The sequence below is a fragment of the Halictus rubicundus genome, chromosome 6 (genome assembly GCF_050948215.1).
Source record: "Halictus rubicundus isolate RS-2024b chromosome 6, iyHalRubi1_principal, whole genome shotgun sequence".
Lineage (NCBI taxonomy): Eukaryota > Metazoa > Arthropoda > Insecta > Hymenoptera > Halictidae > Halictus > Halictus rubicundus.
In genome coordinates, this window is record NC_135154.1 from 17,135,564 (window position 1) to 17,157,339 (window position 21,776).

General features: G+C 43.3%; 1 protein-coding gene and 1 long non-coding RNA gene across 7 annotated transcripts in view; both read left to right on the forward strand.

The window, feature by feature from the left end:
• Window positions 1-20,638, forward strand: part of LOC143354749 (uncharacterized) — a 50,237-nt gene extending 29,599 nt beyond the window's left edge. For 3 of the 6 annotated variants that reach the window (XM_076789031.1, XM_076789032.1, XM_076789029.1), the window contains 8 exons: window positions 2,514-2,717; window positions 4,910-5,248; window positions 6,158-6,486; window positions 8,692-14,239; window positions 16,557-16,871; window positions 17,456-17,595; window positions 18,166-18,352; window positions 19,531-20,638. In XM_076789031.1, coding sequence (XP_076645146.1) covers window positions 2,514-2,717; window positions 4,910-5,248; window positions 6,158-6,486; window positions 8,692-14,239; window positions 16,557-16,871; window positions 17,456-17,595; window positions 18,166-18,352; window positions 19,531-19,803 — 7,335 coding nt within the window. In that variant the 3' untranslated portion in view covers window positions 19,804-20,638. Of the gene's footprint in view, window positions 1-2,513; window positions 2,718-4,909; window positions 5,249-6,157; window positions 6,487-8,691; window positions 14,240-16,556; window positions 16,872-17,455; window positions 17,596-18,165; window positions 18,353-19,530 lie in introns of those variants that run through there. The other 3 variants (XM_076789034.1, XR_013082370.1, XM_076789033.1) reach the window with 3 other exon arrangements.
• Window positions 1,338-1,795, forward strand: LOC143354772 (uncharacterized). Its single transcript, XR_013082376.1, has 2 exons — window positions 1,338-1,508; window positions 1,695-1,795. It is a non-coding gene; the product is annotated as an uncharacterized LOC143354772 (long non-coding RNA).
• Window positions 20,639-21,776: the final 1,138 nt, after the last annotated feature.

The following is a 21,776-nucleotide window of genomic DNA, read 5'->3' on the forward strand; positions in this document are numbered from 1 at the left end:
ACGGATTAGAACACAGACACACGGTATTTTCTCGATACATGTCGCAAACACCTACCTGATTAAAGTCGCAGAACTATCCCCACTACCACGGGATATACACCGTGAGGGGCCTCGAAGCTCGAGGAGTGTAAACATAATACGGGTCGGGTACGGCCTTCAGCTTGGATCAAAGAATAGTATCTCCTGGACGATATATGTCGCTGACAAGACCTGTGTGTATGACATGTATCGAGAAAACACTGTATTAATTACACGTGCGCACGTGAAATGGACATCATGAACTCTTTGGGGCACCTTTTTCATGTATTTTACGGCACGGTGGGACATTTCTAGTCCCACCTCGAAATCTTGCAATAGCCGCATGTGCATAGGTTTGTATTTCGTCTTATTTACGTAAAGCAGTTGGTAATGTCTTCGAGCAATGTTACAAATGTATTCACTCGCGTTGGCAACATTCAACACGCCATTACCGGTTGGCCAATTGTTACAAGCGGAAGGTTTATTGCACTAACATTTTTAATATACCAATTTTGTTTCATTCAAAAAATTTTTTATCTGAAATCCTGTGTCGCAAAGAGTACAAACAGCACAAACTGATGAAATTACGGCGAGTCGCGCACGCATTATGGATATTAAGTGCGCATCGATCGCAGTGTTTTGTAAACAGCTCTCGATAGAGCACGAGGGATCGATAACAAGGTTCGCGGGACTGGAACAAGGGGAATTTCGATGTTTCGACACTCGGTAGCAGAAAGAGCTCGGCTGAAGCATCGCGCGTAATCGCATCGGCGCGGCGTGTCAAATTAAGGGATAGGAGAACGATCCACTTTAGCCGGTGCGGGGGAAGGTGGTAACGAGTTTACTAACCCCTTCGCATCTAGGTTAAAAGGAATCGATGAGATTGCACAGCGGCCGACGCGCTCGCCTAGGGCCGCATATGTATCGGTTGCAGTGCCGGGGGTGCAGGCTATAGTGCGCCTCGGGGTTGCAGGCTATAGTTCGGATCAGCCGCGGTTAACCAGGAGTCGCAGGCCGGCCGGCGTTAACTCTGGTTGTGAATCACGACTTCGTTTAATTATTTCGACGAGCAGCCGCCCAGCCGATCGATCCGATCGTGTACGAAGGCTCTGTGCAATTAGTTGATCCGCGGTCGTCGATAATCAACCGTTCTTCGGCTTTCCGGTTTGTTCTTCCGAACGGGTTAGGCGTTAATCGGGCACGGTTTCCGAAAAAGAAAGAGGAATCGGTATATCCACAAGAGATCGCGATAATTGTCTCCGTTCATTGTATCCTGTTGATCGTCTTCGAATTTTTCAGTGCGTCCAGTTCAGACGACCGGTTTCAAACTTCTTAATTATTCTATGAATCGTTGCACCTCGCGAGTGACTCCTAAAACGCAACGTGTACCGCGCGATTCTCTATGAGTGTTCACTTAACGAATACGTTGATCGAGCAGATAATGAAGAAATATCGGTGGTCGATTATCAACCGCGTTCTTCGACTTCCCGGTTTGTTCTTCTCTCTTTGCGAACGTTAATCGAGTAGTCGCTCGGAATTTTCGGGGAAAAAGAGGACAGGTATCGAGGAGAGTCACGATAATTGGCTCAGTGTGCAGAGGGCTTAATTGCGTCGGCCAGAGTTCGACGAGAGACGAGCGAGACACATTGTTGCAACTTCGAAGCGATTGTCCTTAGAGTTTCCCGAGGGTGCTCCAGCCAAGGGACACTCTTTTGCAAGAATCGAGACTGTACTTGGTGGAAAATCAATGGTGGTTCGTTGAACAGTCGAGGGGATACACGCGAAGAGGTTCACCCCTGTTGTGAAAACAGGGAACTTTGGGAACGGCGAAGAGATTTAAGGAATTTGACGTTTGATCAGAGGTGGAGGGGAAAGAGATAGACAGAAGATACTTGTAAGAAGCGAGAAATGGGAGCAGAGTTTTGTAGGAAGTGTCTGTAGAAGTTTGTTCCCGGTTACACGAAAAAATATGCTTCGAGAGATTAGTCGATACAAAAACCCTTTTTAAGTGCTTTGTAAACTAGGTTCTCCGAGCCTCGAGAAAAAAGTAGATAATCTCGAGATTAATTGGAGTTGAGAAAGTTGCGATAAAAATATTTTCAAGTTAGAAAGAACGGTGTGTTAAGAGAAATTATCAGGCTTAAAAATGTAGGTACAATGTTAAAGTTACGCAGCAGACTCGTAGGAAGACACAGTGCACTTGTAACTCGATCAATCGCGCAATTAAAGAATTCTGAAGAACTGATTCCATCGAAGGTAGAATGGCTTCGTTTCAATTATGATTCTTCACACTTCGAATCGTTGAGTACCCTCCGCTTAGTGATTCCCCGAGGCCATAAACTTAACGATTAGCTAAAAGTGACTGCTCGGAGAGAGACAGAGTGCATTCAAACCTAAGCTTAGTCAACGATCAGACAACTCCGGAGGGATCCTCTCCAGGGGAGGTCACCGTCCTAAGTATGATAAAATCTAAGGGGAATCTACGGCTGTCGCAGGCCCGGTTCCAGCAGAAGCAGCTCCAGGAGAAGGAGCAGAAGTTGTTGCAGCTTTACGACCAGCAACAGCAACGGGCTTATCAAGTGGTGCAACGTGGCAGCGCCGGCTCGAACGGCTCGAGTTATGGCTCCTCCGTCAGCCAGCACACCGTCACAAAGACCTCGAGCAACAGCCACACAACCTCGACCTCGCAAGGTGGAAAGGTGAGTGGTTTCTTCGCGTGTAAACGCGTCTCGACTCGGCTCGGCTCGACTCGATTCGACTCGGCTCGACTCGAGGGCACAGCGTTGTCGTAATGCGGTTTCACGGCACGCTTTCTTGAATGGTGTAATGGGCGGCGTTTCGATGTTGGGAATCACGGCAGATTGCATTCGCACTCCTCGTTCCTCTTGCTTGCGCGAGCACGCCACCGAGCGCACGATGCTTGCTCGCTCGGTCGCTCGCTTGTTCGTTCGTTCGTTCGTTGTGCTTGCCTGCTGCTCTCCACGCGAATGCGTTCCGCTTCGTTCATCAGCGTACTGACCACTTTATGGTAATTGAATACGTTTAGATCCCGCGGGAGCATCGAGAGGTTTCCCCCGAATTACAAGGGAAACGCTTCGAACATCTTTTATGGCGCGAATTTCGGACGACGACAGCGATTCAGTCGCGACAATTCCTTGTTTCCGACCGTGGAGTCTACGAGTGCATCTAGTTTAATTGTCAACTGAGTTTTGAGACCGTGCGAATCGTTGACTTTCAACTCTTCACGCTCGGAGACTCCGATAATGCATAAAATTGATAATCCGACCTTCCGTGATGAATAGACTGGGGATTTTTGTGTGAAATAAAAAATTGTCTGAATGAACCAGTTAAGCGTGGAATTTAATTTGAAAAATCCCTCACGGCGCGGAATTAAGATCAAGCTATGGCGGATATACACGTCGAACGCAGGCCAAACGCGGCCATTATAAAAGCCAAAGCCCTTGTAAAGCTAAATGAGAAAGAATTGCATTTTTATTCTATAAGGAATTAACAATTCGTTAACGTTAACCGCACAGCGATAGAATATTGAATGACGTGTATACACGTCAAACACGCTTAACTGGTTAATCGCACAGGTGCTACAGGTGAGCGTTAATTTATTTTCTGAATAATTTGAATGGTATGGAAATACTAGGATAGCATTTTTAATCGGTAGTATTTGATCTACACGTTTCTATCGTAAATGCATGTCATCCGCAAGTCTAGTCATCAATTTTGAATGATTTCCTCGGAGGCAGCGCGAGGTACGACGCGTCGCACAGTGGTCTGAGAACGCGATTTTACTGGCGAAAAATCAATTTTCGAATTTCAAGATTTTGAAAAACTGTTTTGCTATACAGTAAGAAAACACTTCAAACCTTAAAAATCCAAAATATTATTCATTTCAGATAATTGTGGAGTCGAGGGTAACGTTTTGAATACAAAATTCTGAAATTCAAAGTGAAACTAATTATTCTAAGAATTCATTATACAACATGATATAATAGGTTTGAATGAATACTTTCAGTATTTAATGAGTTTCTAAGCATTATTTAATCCATGTGCAAATGTTGCAATATTAGTAACAATTTAAACTTTGAGAAGGGTTTAAAAAAAAGTATTAAGAGTTATAAGCATTAGACTTGTTTTATACGAAAGTTTAAACAATTGCGAAGAAGAGCATATAAATTTTAGCTGCCTCCTCCTGCCACCTTGTACGATAATTAAGAAATAGAAGCCCGCGGTATTTTGATGTTTGGCTATTATCGGGTCACGAAAACCACTTGGCGCTTCAATGGTGGCTCGCACTCAGATGTTTTAACAGAGCAACCTGTTTGTTACCATAGTAATTGCATAATTCTTTTCGATCGCGTTAGTCTTCAACCGAATATTCGAGTCGAACTATCGATACAGAAGGATTTTACTGAGTTTTATGTGCTTAAAGCAATAGTTATATAAGTATAGTAACACATATTTATGCATATATATACATATATATGTAAAGTAAATAGCATATTTATTTATGATTACATAATTATAATTATAAAATAAATCGTATAATTATATTATACACATATTAGTTATATTAGTTAAACTGAATAACTAAAATATATTGAAAAAAATGTTAAAAAATGTCGATATCTGTGTCTCTTTAATTTTGACCGCAAAAAGCGAATTTCCAGACTATATGTGCGCAGTATTGAATCCGCCATTTTGGCGGATTCGTTATCAGTGACCTCAAAAACACGTGATTACCATCTTTTAGAAAGTTCCAATGACATTTTGATTTTTGTCCAGTAAAATCGCGTTCTCAGACCACTGTGCGTCGTCTGTGAGGGGTCGAAGGGTTCAGGAGCTAATGAACAAAGGAAAAATGAATGATAACGCTTAGGTGAGGCAGATGTTCGACGAGAGACGGCAGACAACGGTGAAAGGGATCGACAGGAGCTACCCCCTGGAACCGCTGGAGAACAAGCCGCGGAAGCAGGCGAACGGAAACGTTCAGAAGAACGGAAATTCGTCGGTGAACCGGCACTCGGTCACTGTGAAACGAGTGGCCCGGGCAGACGTGAACAGCAACCTAAACGCCGGCAAACCGATCGTCTCTTACCACGAGGAAATCACTCGGGAATCGTACGGCACGCCGTCCAGTCGCCGGCACCCAGACGATGACGAATTCGGGAACGAGAATCACGTCTCGCAGTATGCAAATGGAAATCATCGGGACGAGGTAATTAATTAACGGCTTGCGATCTCCCCTCGAGATAACGGGGAACGCGAGCGAGCGAGCGAGCGAGGCGCGCCCGCAAGATCTCGAACTTCTTAATTGGGGTGGCTCGAGTAACAGCATCGTTACCAGCGAGATTTGTTTCTGGTTAAGAAATCAACTGCCGCGTGTAAATCTAAGCCGATGCTGCGCGCTCGATTCGCCCCGGTTATGTTCGCGTGGCTCCTTTTAACATCGACCCCCGAGCGGTAATTATTTCGATTTAATATCAACTCGAAGTTTATCCGTTCGAGTTCGCGTTCCTTACGGCGGTATCGCTGAGAAATTTAATTTTCAAAAATAATCGTGGACGATGGATGGGATTTTTGTTGAATTTTAATTTTTGTGTAATTGAAACGAGTTGCGACGAACGTAATACTTATCGTCCCGGGAAAACTCGTCGAAATGACGGGTTCCCAGTGTTTTCGATTTACGGTTATTGAGATTGTAACGATGCATCCGTCAGGAATTATTCAACAGATTTGTTTCTTTGGGTGTACACTATTTTCATGAAATAATTATTTTTGTGAAATAGTTACTTTTAAAGAATTAACCCTTAGCACTCGAATGGCGACTGTAAAAATGGCGCCACTAAAAATTGCTGTACCATTATTCAAAATATTTTTTACATTATTTAATTTCTTTCGATTCAATAAATTACTAAACATTTCAGTATTGTACGAGTAAATTGCACCATTTTCGTATGTATATGGCATGGAAAAATATATGTAGAAGAGAAATATTCTAGATCGGAGCAAATGTTACGTTTTGGACTTAAAATGGCTTCGAGTGCAAACGGTTAACACCTTGAAGAAGAAGAAGAAGTACAGTGTAACCTCGCGTGTATATTCCTCTTTAATCTCGCTCGAGCAGATACAAATCGAAGAGGTGCTGGACGAGGACACAATCGAGAGGAACCGCATGATGGCGAAGCTCCATTTGATGGAGTACGACGAGACGCTGAAGCACCGCATTAAAAACGACCTCGAAAGCGAGGAATTCCCGGAGGATTTTATGGCGGATGTTCCTGACAAGCTTCCGAAACAAATTCTCTCCAAGAAGCTATCACAGGCGGAGGCGAGATTGGAGCGTTTCAGGAACGCTAATGCGAAGCGTATTAGCAACGCCACGAAAAACACGAGTTCGTCACAGGTACCGAAGAAACGGGCCGAGCCCGGTTTGCCTGGAAAAGCTTCTTCCAGGTATGTGGCATTCGAATGAAATTCAAAATCAATTCAAGGTGTCCTAAAAATTCCCTTCCTTAAAAGGGGTGATCCCCAAGGTCATTTGAAGTAACTTTTTCCTTTGCGAAAATGTTCTCCGCGGTTTCATTAAGGATTTATTAACGAAGAGTGCGGACCAATCAGCGCGCCCGTACAACTGCTCCCGCTGAGCGCGGCGTTGGCATTGGCCGAATCGGGATCCGTCCGCCATAGCTGCGCCCTGATTGGTCCGTGTTTTTCGTTAATATCTCCTTAATAAAGCCGCGGAGAACATTTTCGCAAAGGGACACCCTATGGATAAAATTTTAGAAAACATTTTTGGGACACCCTGTACAACAGACTTTTATTTTTTTTTAACGAGAGTGTCTGAGAGTTGAAATGACGAAAGTCAATCTCCGTTTTTCGATACAGAAAAAACAAATTTTGATTCGACAGTGGCGATTACATCTTAGATCGATAATTTAATCTGGTTACCAATTAAACCTCTTCTCACAGTCGGTTGAATTTTACACGTTTCTGAATCTACCTCTGACACCATTTTCAAACTTCATACATTATTTACACTGCTAAGCAACTTGACCGCTATCCAACACGATTATGTAGATAGCTCGATTCTCCAGCTTTCTCGACTTTCTTCATTCTCATTTTCAGAGATTCGATTAATTAGCCTGTCTGATCTGCTCGAGATAATTCGTACAAATTATCTGACAGAAGTAGAAATACATTGGCACGCGCGTGCAAAATGTCAGGCTGAGTAATGAGTGCATTCAACTGCATTCACAATTTCGAGGACGAAAAATCACAATAATAATTCGTTTGTAATGTGGTTTAAAACACTAACCTGTGTGCCGATCATAATATGTTCATCGAAAAATCAAACTGAATAATTTTTAGGGAAAACACATTTTAAGACTGCAAATTTTGCAAGTGTGCAAGAAAAGAAGAAAAAACATTAATTTCCAAAAAATCCGTAATACAGTAAAAATACGATCGTTAGCGAAGTTCGTTAACTTCTTTGTACGTTTCTGTTAATTCTTTGCAAATATTTATCCAGACTTGTTATACACATCAATGCGACCAATTATATTTTATTCATAATGTTATATTTTAAACAAATTTTTAAATGTAGCAGCATCTAAAACAGAAATTGGGTAAAATTTTAATTCGAAGTTTGACGAGGATTTGTGTCATTTCTTCCGATTGTGTCGCTTGTTCCGCACGCAATGTCGAAGAGCGTTGACACTGATGAACGCGGAAAAAAAATGTAGAGAACATTAGAGAAAGCGCCTAAGTTCGACAAAGCTCGTTACTCAGCCCGACACGAGCCCGGGACGCGTTTTAAAAGCGCAAGCAGGTTATCTGTCCCGATTATTGCATCGAGCCTTGGCGAACGCAAATTCTCTGGCCGCTAATTGGCAATCAGTGCTAACAATCCGTCGCTGCTTTCACCCCCCAGCCCCTCGATTAATTCCTCGTCGCATAATTGCAATCGCTGACTAGACCCGGACTCGTTTAAACCCACGCAACCGTAGATCGCCTAACAATACACACGCTCCCTGGGACCGATCTCTGCCTTCGAGAAAGCAAACTAAACGACGCGTTTCCGGGCAAGGTTAGCGGCGCACCGTTTCCGGTTTCGGAAACGAGGATGAAGATGCCCACTCTAATACCCGCCCTAATCGCTATCGGAGGAAGGATAATCGGCCGAAGGACATTAAACACTCCATCAACGTTAACAACTGCTCTCTTGGTCAAACCGTCAGCCTCATCGATTTGCGGCCTATCGGATGTATTAATCATTAATCGTCATTAGCTGCGGCAGTAAACACCAAATTATTTATCCGAGTCCGGTGACAAGTGGCTTTTTCTCTCTTCGCTACCTTTTTACATAATCGTTTAACCAATAAAAAAAAAAACAAAAAAAAAACATGAGTCAACTAAACAAACGAAGACCGAGGAGCAACAATGGCTTTGTACCGCTGCAACAATCGAATCGTTTCTCCGCTGAAATTCACTTCTATGTCTGCGCGCGTGCTCTAATTACACTACCAAGACAGAATTAACACCGAGTAATGGACTAGAGATGTAGCGAAGAAACGTAAGAATTAATCCAGTCGGAGCTTTGAGCTGGTTATGTGTTTATGGTTGTTCTGAATTTTGAGTATCTTGGTTGTGATTCCGTAGCAAAGGCAACGCTAGAAACGCTTCCGAACGGCTCGAGGAGATGCTGTCGTCTTCGGATTCGGAGAGAACCGCGAAACGGAGGGATTATTATGAAGAGTCCGAGAGATCAGGGACACACCGGATTGATTCGAGAGGGCAGTTCGCAAGACTGTCGTCCGATTCTTCTAGAAACGGCAGATTCAGGAGGAGGACACCTACGTTCTTTTGTGAGGAGCCTGAAGAGTCAGCAACAACTTGTGCAATTGATTCGAAGACAAGAGTAGCCGCGAAACCTGCTAGAAGATTGTCACCTGACTTTTCGAGCGACAGATCCCGAAGCGGAAGCCCTCGATTCTTTTGCAAGGAGTCTGAAAAATCAGCAAAATACGCAATCGATCCAAATACCACTCGAAGATCGTCTGATCTTTCGAGTGACAGATCTCGAAGTGGAAGCCCTCGATTCTTTCGCAAAGAATCGGAAAAGTCAGCAACGACTTATGCAATTGACTCGAAGGCCATGGCAAGGTCGTCGCCTGATTTTTCAAAAGACGTGAGATCTCGAAGTGGGAGTCCCAAATTCTTTTGCAAGGAGTCTGAGGAATCAGCTACCACTTATGCAATTGATCCGAGACCAGGACTGGGTTCAAAGACCGCTGCAAGGTCATCACCTGATTATTTAAAAGACAGGAGATCTGGAAGTGGGAGTCCTAGATTCTTTGGCAAGGAATCAGAAAAGTCAGCAACGACTTATGCAATTGACTCGAAGGCCATGGCAAGGTCGTCGCCCGATTTTTCAAAAGACGTGAGATCTCGAAGTGGGAGTCCCAAATTCTTTTGCAAGGAGTCTGAGGAATCAGCTACCACTTATGCAATTGATTCGAGACCAGGACTGGGTTCAAAGACCACTGCAAGGTCATCGCCTGATTATTTAAAAGACAGGAGATCTAGAAGTGGGAGTCCTAGATTCTTTGGCAAAGAATCGGAAAAGTCAGCAACGACTTATGCAATTGACTCGAAGGCCATGGCAAGGTCGTCGCCTGATTCTTCAAAAGACGTGAGATCTCGAAGTGGGAGTCCCAAATTCTTTTGCAAGGAGTCTGAGAAATCAGCTACTACTTATGCAATTGATCCGAGACCAGGACTAGGTTCAAAGACCGCTGCAAGGTCATCGCCTGATTATTTAAAAGACAGGAGATCTAGAAGTGGGAGTCCTAGATTCTTTGGCAAAGAATCAGAAAAGTCAGCAACGACTTATGCAATTGACTCGAAGGCCACGGCAAGGTCGTCGCCTGATTCTTCAAAAGACGTGAGATCTCGAAGTGGGAGTCCCAAATTCTTTTGCAAGGAGTCTGAGAAATCAGCTACTACTTATGCAATTGATCCGAGACCAGGACTAGGTTCAAAGACCGCTGCAAGGTCATCGCCTGATTATTTAAAAGACAGGAGATCTAGAAGTGGGAGTCCTAGATTCTTTGGCAAAGAATCAGAAAAGTCAGCAACGACTTATGCAATTGACTCGAAGGCCACGGCAAGGTCGTCGCCTGATTCTTCAAAAGACGTGAGATCTCGAAGTGGGAGTCCTAAATTCTTTTGCAAGGAGTCTGAGAAATCAGCTACTACTTATGCAATTGATCCGAGACCAGGACTGGTTTCAAAGACCGCTGCAAGGTCATCGCCTGATTATTTAAAAGACAGGAGGTCTAGGAGTGGGAGTCCTAAATTCTTGGGCAAGGAATCAGAAAAATTAGCTACCACTTACGCAATAGATGCAAAGACAGGACTGGGTTCCAAAACAAGGAGATTGTCACCTGATTTTTCGATTGATAGATCCCAAAGCGGAAGGCCTCGATTCTTTTGCAAGGAGTCTGAGAAATCGGCGACCACTTATGCGATTGATCCGAAAGCAGGGCTAGGTTTGAAAGCTAGTGGGAGATCGACGCCTGATTTTTCGAAAGACGGAAGGTCCCAAAGTGGAAGTCCTAAATTCTTCTGTAAAGAATCAGATGAATCAGCAACGACCTATGCGATTGATTCAAAGAGCAAGAAGAAATTGGCTTCGGATCTTTCGAAGAACCGTTTCATAGTCAAAATCGAACCTGACAGCGAGTTTATAAACAAAAACTCTCGCGAATCACCTGTGACCACAGACGACACTGTGGATAAATATATTAAAGATCACAATCTTGATAGAGTTAGAACTCCTTCTCCAACGGGAAGTCTAAAAAATTACACGAGTAGTGTGAAAATCGATTCGAAGTCAACTCGAACTGGATCGACCAATGTTTTCGAGAGATTAACGAGAGATCGAGGTTCGAGTCCACAATTTCTACATCAGGGATCTAGAAAATCGCCGATCTCGGTCACGAGTACTAAACGCCGCGATTTCATATCAAAATCGCCAGACAAGATCCACAACGTTCCAAGAGATCATGCCAAAATGTCCCCTGGAAAACACGATGTCTCGCGTCCTCGGGCGGCTTCGAAATCTCCGGATTTCGCAAAAACTTTGAGAAAATCGAACGCGAGCCCTCAATACTTTTCCGACCGATCCGCCACGATCATGTTCGTGACACCGGAAACGATAACCAAAACAAAAACCGGTTACTCGAAGCCAGCGACGAAAGCGCGAAGTCCCACTCTCTCGATCAGCAAAGTCGATGTCGCAAACGGAATGATCGGCTCGAGGAGAAGAAAATCTGTGGAGAACATTGACGAAAGTTCGAAGCAGAGAATCCGAAGCTCGGTATCGCGATACTTCGAGCAATGCGGGAAAGCTGCGAGAAGCGAGGAGGCCAGAGCAAGAGACAGCGTCGAAAAATCTCGGGCTGCTGGAAATGCTGATGCGTGCCGCGTTTCATCTCCGGTGTCCTTGAAACGCGTGGAGCCAGTCAGTCCAATGCATAAAAGTCCGCAGCTTTATCGCGAAGCGCCTGGGAAGTTTATTGCAACGAGCGTGGATCGAAGCAGAAGCGGAACTCCGGAATTCTTTTGCTATGAAACGGATAAGATGGCGACGACCGTGAGCTTGAAGCCGAGACCTGGCACCAGTCCTGAACCTGTTCGATCTGAGAGCTCTGACGTATCCACAACAATTAAGAATGTGGATGATAGCAGCAGGAGCAGCAGTCCTTCAGGGACACAGTACATGACGGATAAGGACAAGAGGATTTTGGGGATCTTTCCGTCTAGGCGAGAGCAACCTAAGTGCCTCGGACATGCTAAGAGTCCTCTGTCGACGAACAAATTTGCTCTGCCCAAAGGTAAACCGTCCAAAAATTCGGATGTCTTCAACGTTAATAAAGATAGAAAACCAGTTGGTAGAAGAAGTACTCCATCGGGAAGTCCAGAATTCTTTTGTTACGAAACAGACAAGATGGCTACAACCGCGAGCCTAAAGCCAAGACCCTCTAAAGACTCAAGAGACTATTCTAGAAGTCCTGAGCCTTCACGGTCTGAAAGCAGATCATCAAAAAGTCCAGAAATCTCAATTAAAAATATTGATACTAGCAGGAGCAGCAGTCCCGTGTTATCGCAATATTTGACAGACAGTGATAGAGCAACTCCAGGACTTTTTTCTTCAAAAAACGACAGACCTGGGTCCTCGAAGGACCTTCCACGCAAGCATTCCAAAAGTCCATCCACGAGCACCTACTCCAAAGGTAAAACGCCCAAAAACTCCCACGTGTTCGATTTGCCCAAAGATACTAAGTCAAACTCTAGAAGCCATAGTCCGCGCAAAGGTTCGCTTAGTCCAGACTTCTTTTGCTACGAGACAGAAAAATCGGCCAGCTTGCGCGCCAGCTCGAAATCCTCGAGAAGCTCCGGCCACGCAGACACGCTCTCGAAAATCAGGTCGTCTAAGAGCCCCGAGCAGTCGCCTAAGGATCCGAAAGGACGCGGAGGATCGGGCAATGTTCTGCGATCGACTAGATTGATTCGCGATATCATGAAGCGCCAAGGAAATCGAGAGAATGCTTGCGCTCCGTGGAGGGACTCCGGCGTATCTGACAGAAAAGAGAGAGCGTCAAGTGTCGGCGACGTTGGATCGAAACAGCGATCGAAGACAGGGTCGAGTAGAAGCATCGTCGACAGGCCAACGACGCCGACAACGTCTTCGAGGCGCAAGCTTCCCGACGAGTCGAGTCCGAAAAGTGTGACCTCTGCAGAAACGATCTCCGAAATCCAAGAGACCACCATGACCGATCAGTACGCGAAGCAAGATCGATTCCAGTTTCGTGGCACTTACTCGAAATCATCGAGAACGTGTTCCAGCTCCGGAAGATCGGACACGTTCACGAGCTCCCTGACTAAGCAGGTCAGGAATAGAAGACCTCCACTCGATTCGGCCATTTTCTCCTCGTCTAAAAGGGATCGGAGTTCGGTGGAATCGAGAAGGGAGACGGATGCTTGCTCGGAGAAGGCGACGAGGTCCTGCAACAGCAACGAGTCGGTCTTTCGCGACAAGAAACGAAGAACCATGGAGGATCCAGCCGGACTGGCGAGTCTTAGCGAAAGTTTGCCATCCGAGGTGCAAACAGCGAGTCTGTCGAGGCAGCCGCCAACTTTGGGATCCATAGAGCTGGTCCGTAAGGTCATGGAGAGCGGGACAAGAGCTGCCGGTAAGACTTTGGAAACACGGGAGGCTGACGAACAAGAAGGGACACAAAGACGGCCAAGTAGTTCCGTGTCGGGAGCGGCCGCGGTGTACGACGGGAGATCATCGAGCACGAATTATGAGAGGACGGACTCGGTCGAGTCGGCGCTCAGACGGTTCGACTCTATTGACACGGAGGCTGGCGTCGAATTGCAGGAATCGGTAACAGAGAAGAGACAAACGCCGGAAGAGTCGAGGGCCGAAGGATCCGCGAACGATTCCAGTACTATCTCCCTCAAGGCCCTCGACCAGGATGCTAATTCCTCAGGGGCCGAAAGAGAACAGTCGGCAACGCGTTCGAAGAGAACGAGCGGGAAAGCCTCGAGGAAGGAAGAGGAAAGACGGCGGAAGAAAATTCCTAAAATCACAAGCCCGTCGGAAATGACTGGGAGAGTTCGATCGCTAACTTGTAGACGTAGACTCTTCCAGGATGATGACGTAGAGGCCAGAAGCTTGAGAAAAATCGGATCCAGAAGCGAGACGAGCGGGCCAGTGAGAAGCGTCACGAAAAAGGCGAGCAGGCCATCAACAGGTGCGTCGGACTCGGATCTTTCTCTCTCGGTGAAACAGCTGAGATCGATCGAGGACATTCGCAAATCCTTCGGGGACGTAAGTTCTGATCGGGAAGCGGCGAGGGCGAAAGCAGCGATCGCGGGTAGCGCTTCGAGAGATCGATCGGGGAGACCGCGTGTGTCCGGTAGCGTTGCATGCGATAGAATCGGAAAAGAGTCGTTGGCGAAGCGATCGGAGAATGTTGGCGCTTCGCGAGATTCGGAACGATTTGTTAAGTCCGCGACCCGTTTCTCCAGGGTGCAGAAAAGCCCGAGTCTAGATTCGACGAAGGTCGTCGAGACGAACAGCAGAACCAGAAGGAGCGTCCTCTCGCCGTCGAAGAGCCCGGACATGGTGACGAGGGTAAGCAAAGTTTTGTTAACTTTTGTTGAAACACAAAGTTTTGTTAAGTTTTGTCTCGAGTCTTTCATTGCGGAAAGGATCTGATAGCATTGCGATAGCTCCTCGTTGTCTATGAGGTTGGAATCGTCGCGATATTGTTAGGCGAAGTTGAAACTATCATCACGGTAAGCTGTGAAAGTCAAATCACCGTCACATTAGTCTTAGAATCTTGAACTGCCGTTATATTGGTCTGTGAGACTCGAGGCACAAGCATTACTGGTTCATGAAATTCAAACTGGCATTCTATTAGTCTGTGAAGTTTAAAGAGGTACAATTTTGGACCGTGAAGTTCAAAGTACCGCTACATTTGTCTACGAAGTTCAAGAAGTCTTTATACCCCCGTGATGTTCAAATTACCACTATACTGATCGATGAAGTTCAATTTACCGTTGTATTAATTTAGGAGGTTTAAACTAGCATCGTATCAGTCTATAATGTTTAAGCAATCCCTTTGTTGCACCTTCAGGTTCAAATTATCATTATATTAATCTATGAAGTGCAAATTGCCACCATAGTGGCCTGTGAAGTGCAAATTCTCGCCATATTGTTCCGTGAAGTGCAAATTGTTTCCATATTGATCTATGAAGTTTAAACTGCTAACGTATTGATCCATAAAGTTTAACTTGCTATCATATTAATTCGTGAGATTTAGACGGCTATTATATTGATCTGTGAGACTCAAACTGCCGCCATATTGGTCCCCGACGTTCGAATTGCCACCATATTGATCTGTGAAGTGCGAATCCCCATTATATTCATCTATAAACTTTAAATTGCTGCCTCATTGATCTGTAAAGTTCTAGCTGCCGTCATACTAATCCACAGAATTTATACTTTTATCTTATTAATCTGTGAGGTTCAAACTGCCGCCATATTGGTCCCAAAACATCAAATCCTCACCATATTGGTCTCAAAAGTGAAAATTGCCACCACATTGATCTATGAAGCGCAAATTGCCACCACATTGATCTATGAAGCGCAAATTGCCACCATATTAATCTGGGAGGCTCAAACTGCCGCCATATTGGTCCCAAAACATCAAATCCCCACCATATTGGTCTCAAAAGTGAAAATTGCCACCATATTGATCTATGAAGCGCAAATTGCCACCATATTAATCTGGGAGGTTCAAACTGCCGCCATATTGGTCCCAAAACTTCAAATCCCCACCATATTGGTCTCAAAAGTGAAAATTGCCGCCATATTGGTCCCAAAACATCAAATCCTCACCATATTGGTCTCAAAAGTGAAAATTGCCACCACATTGATCTATGAAGCGCAAATTGCCACCATATTAATCTGGGAGGTTCAAACTGCCGCCATATTGGTCCCAAAACTTCAAATCCCCACCATATTGTTCTCAAAAGTGAAAATTGCCACCATATTGATCTATGAAGCGCAAATTGCCACCATATTAATCTGGGAGGTTCAAACTGCCGCCATATTGGTCCCAAAACTTCAAATCCCCACCATATTGGTCTCAAAAGTGAAAATTGCCGCCATATTGGTCCCAAAACATCAAATCCCCACCATATTGGTCTCAAAAGTGAAAATTGCCGCCATATTGGTCCCAAAACATCAAATCCCCACCATATTGGTCTCAAAAGTGAAAATTGCCGCCATATTGGTCCCAAAACATCAAATCCTCACCATATTGGTCTCAAAAGTGAAAATTGCCACCGCATTGATCTATGAAGCGCAAATTGCCACCATATTAATCTGGGAGGTTCAAACAGCCGCCATATTGGTCCCGAAAGTCCAACGCGCGCAAATTCAACCGCGCCGCGTCGCTGACTGTAACGACTAAAAGAATTAAAATAAACTTTTGTTGGAACAGCCGCTGCAATTAAATATCGCCGGACGTTGCAAAAGCTTTGATAAATAAGCATGACAGCGCGGGACAGCGCGGTCCCATTGCGTTGGCAATTTTCGATGTAAACCGATGGAAGCGCAATCGCGTCGGCTCGCACTTTTCGACCGGGTTTTTGCAACGAACAGCGGCACTCGAACGATTAATTAAGAGACCGGTCCAATTTGCGAATTGGAAATTTCGCCGAGTATTTGTCGAGCTTGTAATTTCGCGAACTCTTTAAACTTCGACAAAATAACTTGAACGAAAAAAACAAAATTGGAAAAACGATTTCGGGAAAATATGCATCATTCAAGTTTCTGAAAAGTGTTCGCGCCGTTTCGCTTCGGTAAAATGTACGGTGCGTTTGTTGACATTTTGCGATAACAATTGTTCGACCGCTCTGAAAGAAGTGTCGTTTCGTTGCAGCGTCCTTCCACGGAATTGAAAGCTTCGGACACTAGATCGACCAAACGGACAACGCCTACCAAAGATGCGGAGCCAATTGGAAGCAGGAAGACAACGACGACTACGACGACCACGAGGAAATCGACGGACGCCGTCGACGGTGCCACTGTTCTCGAGAATGGTCTGCATTTACAAGACCAAACTGTCGAAACGAAATACGATAACGAGCCGCAGACACCGAAGAAAACTTTTGTTATCGATTACGAGGAGCAACCGCCGAAGGAAAACAATGGGCCACTTCCTAGGAAGCCGCTGCTTAAAAAACCGTCCATTGAAGTGAGTAACCATTAATCTCCGTAGATAAATTATTACACGAATGAATCCGGAATCGATTAAACATTTCATTTTCGCAGGTCACCTCACGTTTCCAATTTTAATCGCAATGAGATCAATTTGTAATTCTATCGTGTCGAACAAATTTTGCAATTAATCTCAGACCAACAGAATAAGATTACAACACATTATTCCATAGATCGAACACCGCTCGAGCGGGCATTTTACATCGACTTGAAGTTAACATGCGAGAAGTAAGGAGAAAACCGAAAAACTCGAATCGACGGGTATTTTCGAAATAAAATGTCGTCTGTCTTCGCGAATTGATTCACCGTGATATTCCAAGTGTAACTGCACATGGATTATCCTTTTTTCACTACATAAACGATCGAGCTTCCTCCGCGCAAAAATTCCGAGTACATATATCGCTGTTCAATTGAAAAGGTATCGTGCTCCGTCCGCTTGGTGTTTCGAATTCTGGTGTTACATGTCAAGTTCCTAGCTCCAGTTGCGCCGATGTCGTTAAGCGTTAATCGGACCGAGTTTCAAAATTAATCACAATTAATCTTGATCAATATTTTGTTCAGAAACAGACACCCTCCACCCCTATGCAGGCCAGCACTTCCAATCCCAAGTCTAAAATGACTTTGAGGGCGAAGACGACCAATCTCTCCTCATCTTCGTCCAGGTCATCGGCTTCCGCCAAAACTGGATCAAATTGTACCCCGTAAGAATCTGGAGTCACTGATTTACAAAACAATTCTGTAGTTATAATCACAATTGCGCTTTTAAAGCCATGAGCATCAAGAAATTATCACTAGATCATTTGAAATTAAAGAAATCCGCTCTTTCGTCCGAGAAAATTACTTCCCTTGCAAATTTTCCTCTTTGCTGCTTGCAATCGATTTGCAACTAAACACGCACGACATCAAAAAGTCAATATCTATATTGTAATTTATAACAATTGCTAAAATAATAGCTTGAATTCAGTGTCTTTAAATTGAATTGAATCATTTAGATCCGAATTTTGTAGCTTCGAGTATCCAACAATGGAAAAGAAAATATTTTGTAATTAAAGAAATCTTACGTGTTGTTGCAAGAAAATTATTTTTTTCATCATTTTCCACTAGTCGTCGAATTTCAACTGAAAGTGTAGTCACTTCAGTGTGTTAACATTTACAGCACGGTTCATAACAGTCGCAAAAATACGTAAACTCACTCAGCTTCATTAAATTGACTTAAACTAACTAGGTATCAGTTCTCGGCAAGCCATAATCTGAAATGAACATTCTCACAGTGACCTCCTGGTTCCCTGTAAAATATGCGGCCGTTCTTTCGCCCAAGATCGCGTGACTCTCCACGAACAAATCTGCGCAAAAACGGGTCAAAAGAGGAGAAAGCTATTCGATTCGGTAATGTCCCGAGTAAAAGGTACCGAGCTAGAGAAATTTGTGAAAAAAGGATGCGCCAAAAAGCAACCCGAGGTCAGTATCCCTTATTCAATCATCGTTCGCACTCTTCGTCGGCTCTATCACCTGCTTCAGTCTTCAAATTCACCCATCAAACAATCTAAAATAAAAGAGAGAAAAAAAAACAACAACGATTCAACCACTATGCGCTGATTTCCCTGCTTCGCGTTATGGTCACGGACGATCTGCTTATCACATTTTTCAGCCTCGCATCAAGATTTTCTGCATCGAAAGAAACGCACCGTCGGACTTTTCTCAAATCTAGCTAGTTCGCGCACCTGCCTCAATTATGGGATATTTCCCGATGCTGCCAATTGCACTGTCCAACATGAGCTGGCATGAGCTTCTAAGAAATTTAATTTTGAAGTAAAAGACAAAGATCTTTAACTTCGTGAATTTTTTCAGCCTCAAACATAAGAGCTGCATGGATGACTTTTGCGTAGGGCTGTTCTACGGACTCTCCCAAATGTGATGGTATATTTTTTTATAAACATTATGAACATTCGAACGTTTTTGAACAATGTTTGAAGAGAGCCAGATATCTCTAAGAGGTCTATAACTTCTTGTCTTGTAACTTCTTAACCCTTAAGTGCATAGGTAAACTAAATATTAGGAACACGAATGCATAAATGGGGTCCATTAAGGACCCCACTTACCTAATTCCTTGCTAATTTTGATTACAGTAACAATTTATTTCTGTAAACTTTCTGTAAAACTGTAAAATTCCTATAAACTAAAAATGGCGCGGCTAAAAATGTTAACACAAAATCCAACGCTGGGGTCCTTTGCGGACCCCACTCATGCATTTAAGGGTTAAGGACGAAAGTGTGCCCTATGACTCGGTGTCAGATTTGACCTCTAATAGTCAGAATAAAATTGAAAAATGTCTTATTCAAACATATGTAAATGTTCGTAATGTTATAAAAATTAAAATACACGTGTTTTGGAGAAGTCTGAAGTCTCGTTGCATGTAAGAATCATTCGTGTAGCTTTTGCAGTTGGAGCAGGAAAAATTCTCGAACGTGAAAATGTGGCTTCTCCTTGAAAACTGGGAATTCTTGTAGCACGCGTTAAAAATCTGGTGGCGAATGAATTGTGAAAAGTGAAAGATCCGTTGGACAGTGTTGTTCTCCCGTAGGAGAGCACGACGGGTAACCCGAGGGACGAGGCGATTGTCTTTTCGACTGTTTCAGAAACCTCCGGAGCCAAAGTCGAACTGGCGGCGCAAACACGAGGACTTCATTAACGCGATACGCTCGGCGAAACAGGTGCAGGCGCACCTGGCCGCAGGGGGCAAGCTGAGCGACCTGCCGCCGCCGCCTCCGAGCGACACCAGCGATTACGTTCAGTGTCCTCATTGCGGAAGAAAATTCAACAAATCGGCCGCCGAGCGTCACATTCCCAAATGCGAGCACATGCTGCACAACAAACCGGTACACTCCCGTGCACCGAAACCGAGACGCTAATTACCGCTAGCGGACCACCGTACTTTTCTATGTTCATCGATCGCGAACAGAACAGGAATCGATTTCCTAAAACACTAATGAAATGTATAAATAAAGACGACATTAACTTCGACACCTAACGATGATTACTACACTGTGGAGCTTTGTCCACTTCCGGTGCATTGAAATGCAAGCAAACGTGTGTATCAACTAAGATTAATTACATTTTTATTTTTTTTTTTTTTTTTCTTAACTACAAGAGATCTGCTACTCGAGAGAAGAAATTTTTTCGTTACCTCAATTTTTATACAATAACATATGTGAATGGGAATTTATCCAGCGATTATTTCGTTTTCCAAGGTAATCTTCATTTTTTAGTAGCGTATACATTTTTTTGTAATATAATCCTCGAGAAAAATCTCAACCCTCTTTAAATTCCTTAATATTCTAAATCAGCTTTTTTCTCTCTTATATTAATCTAATGTGTTAAAAAATAATTATAGGCGAAAGAGCTGTGCTTGTTAATAAACGCATGGACAAAGTGTTGGGCTCTAGAAATGATTAATGAATTAATTGTTACGAGATTTTTTATCCAGTGTTGTGCCTCTTCTGTTCGCGATCGACGCTGTTTTTATACAAAAGTAATTTGCCAGTTGCGAACCATCTTATACAATTTTATACGCGATTTTCTATACCGAAACTTCACGAACACCCCCATTGAACGTAGAGAAGATGTGTGTGAAACAAATTGTAAAAGTGTCACTTGAGTTGTAATTGCAGTTTAAACAGAAATGCATATTTCCCAGTTTAAACAGAACTTTGTCTGCGGATTGTACATATGTACCGTAAAAAAATTTAATAAATTGATACGACGCTTTTTGAGAACGATATTTCGGTGAGAGGGAATATTATGATTTCTCTTTCGAATGTTATCAATTATTATATGGACGAAATGAAATGTTGAATTTTTCCGAATTCAATCGATTAAAGGAAATTTGGTTTTTCATACGCATTGATATAATATCCAATGTTTATAAATTGAGCAGCAATAAACGAATCAAAAGAGTATGTGAACCTCGAAATTTTTGTGATATTTTGTAACGATCTACAGGAGACAGTTCAGATCGCTTACTTTGTATACGTATTTATATCTTTTTATACTGTAGCCTTAGAGAAATATTACACAAGGATTAACTTTGCAGTCATTCATCCTGAAAAACACACATTGCCTTCACATTTTGTCGCATTCGATTAGGACGAAATTAGGATCGAAGGACCAACGTTGAAACATGGTGCTTGATCAAAACCACGAGAGTATTGTGATTTATTTTGTAAGTTTTCGTCAAAGTAGTCTGTCACGCGAGAACAAACGTACATTTTCATAGCGCTTAGTATCCTTAACGAGCGAAAGTGTGGTAACGTTATTGTTATGATAAAATATTGGGAGCTAATAAACTAACTTTTTATTTAAAAATCTGCCTCACCACGTGTACGCTAACAATGAATTTCTGAACGCCATTAACACAAAATCCTCTACCATCGTTAATAAATTAAACTAGAGGCAAAAATATTGTAGAATTCCCAGGTTTCAGAATTAAATTTCTTAAATCAATTTTTATGAGGTCGTTTAATATAAAACGTAACATTTCCGTAATTTTTCTAGATCAGCTTGTTCTCTCAGATGTAATTTATTGTTAACAAGTTGTGTTTCTGTGGATTGTTTAAAAATTCGTACAATTATTCATCAATTAACCATTATTGTCTTTTTTGTTAAAAAAAAAACAATGGCAATTTGATAAAGGATTGAATAAATTTTCAGGTAGTACGTGGAAACATACAACTTTCTAATTCTTAAACGGAAATAATAAATAGGAACAATATTGCGGCGTCTAATGAATTGATTAATATAGTAATAAAAAATTGCAGCGTGATAAATTGATAGTGCTAGGGACTTTTTAGCTAGACAATTATTGGCATGACTGATTTGATCTCGG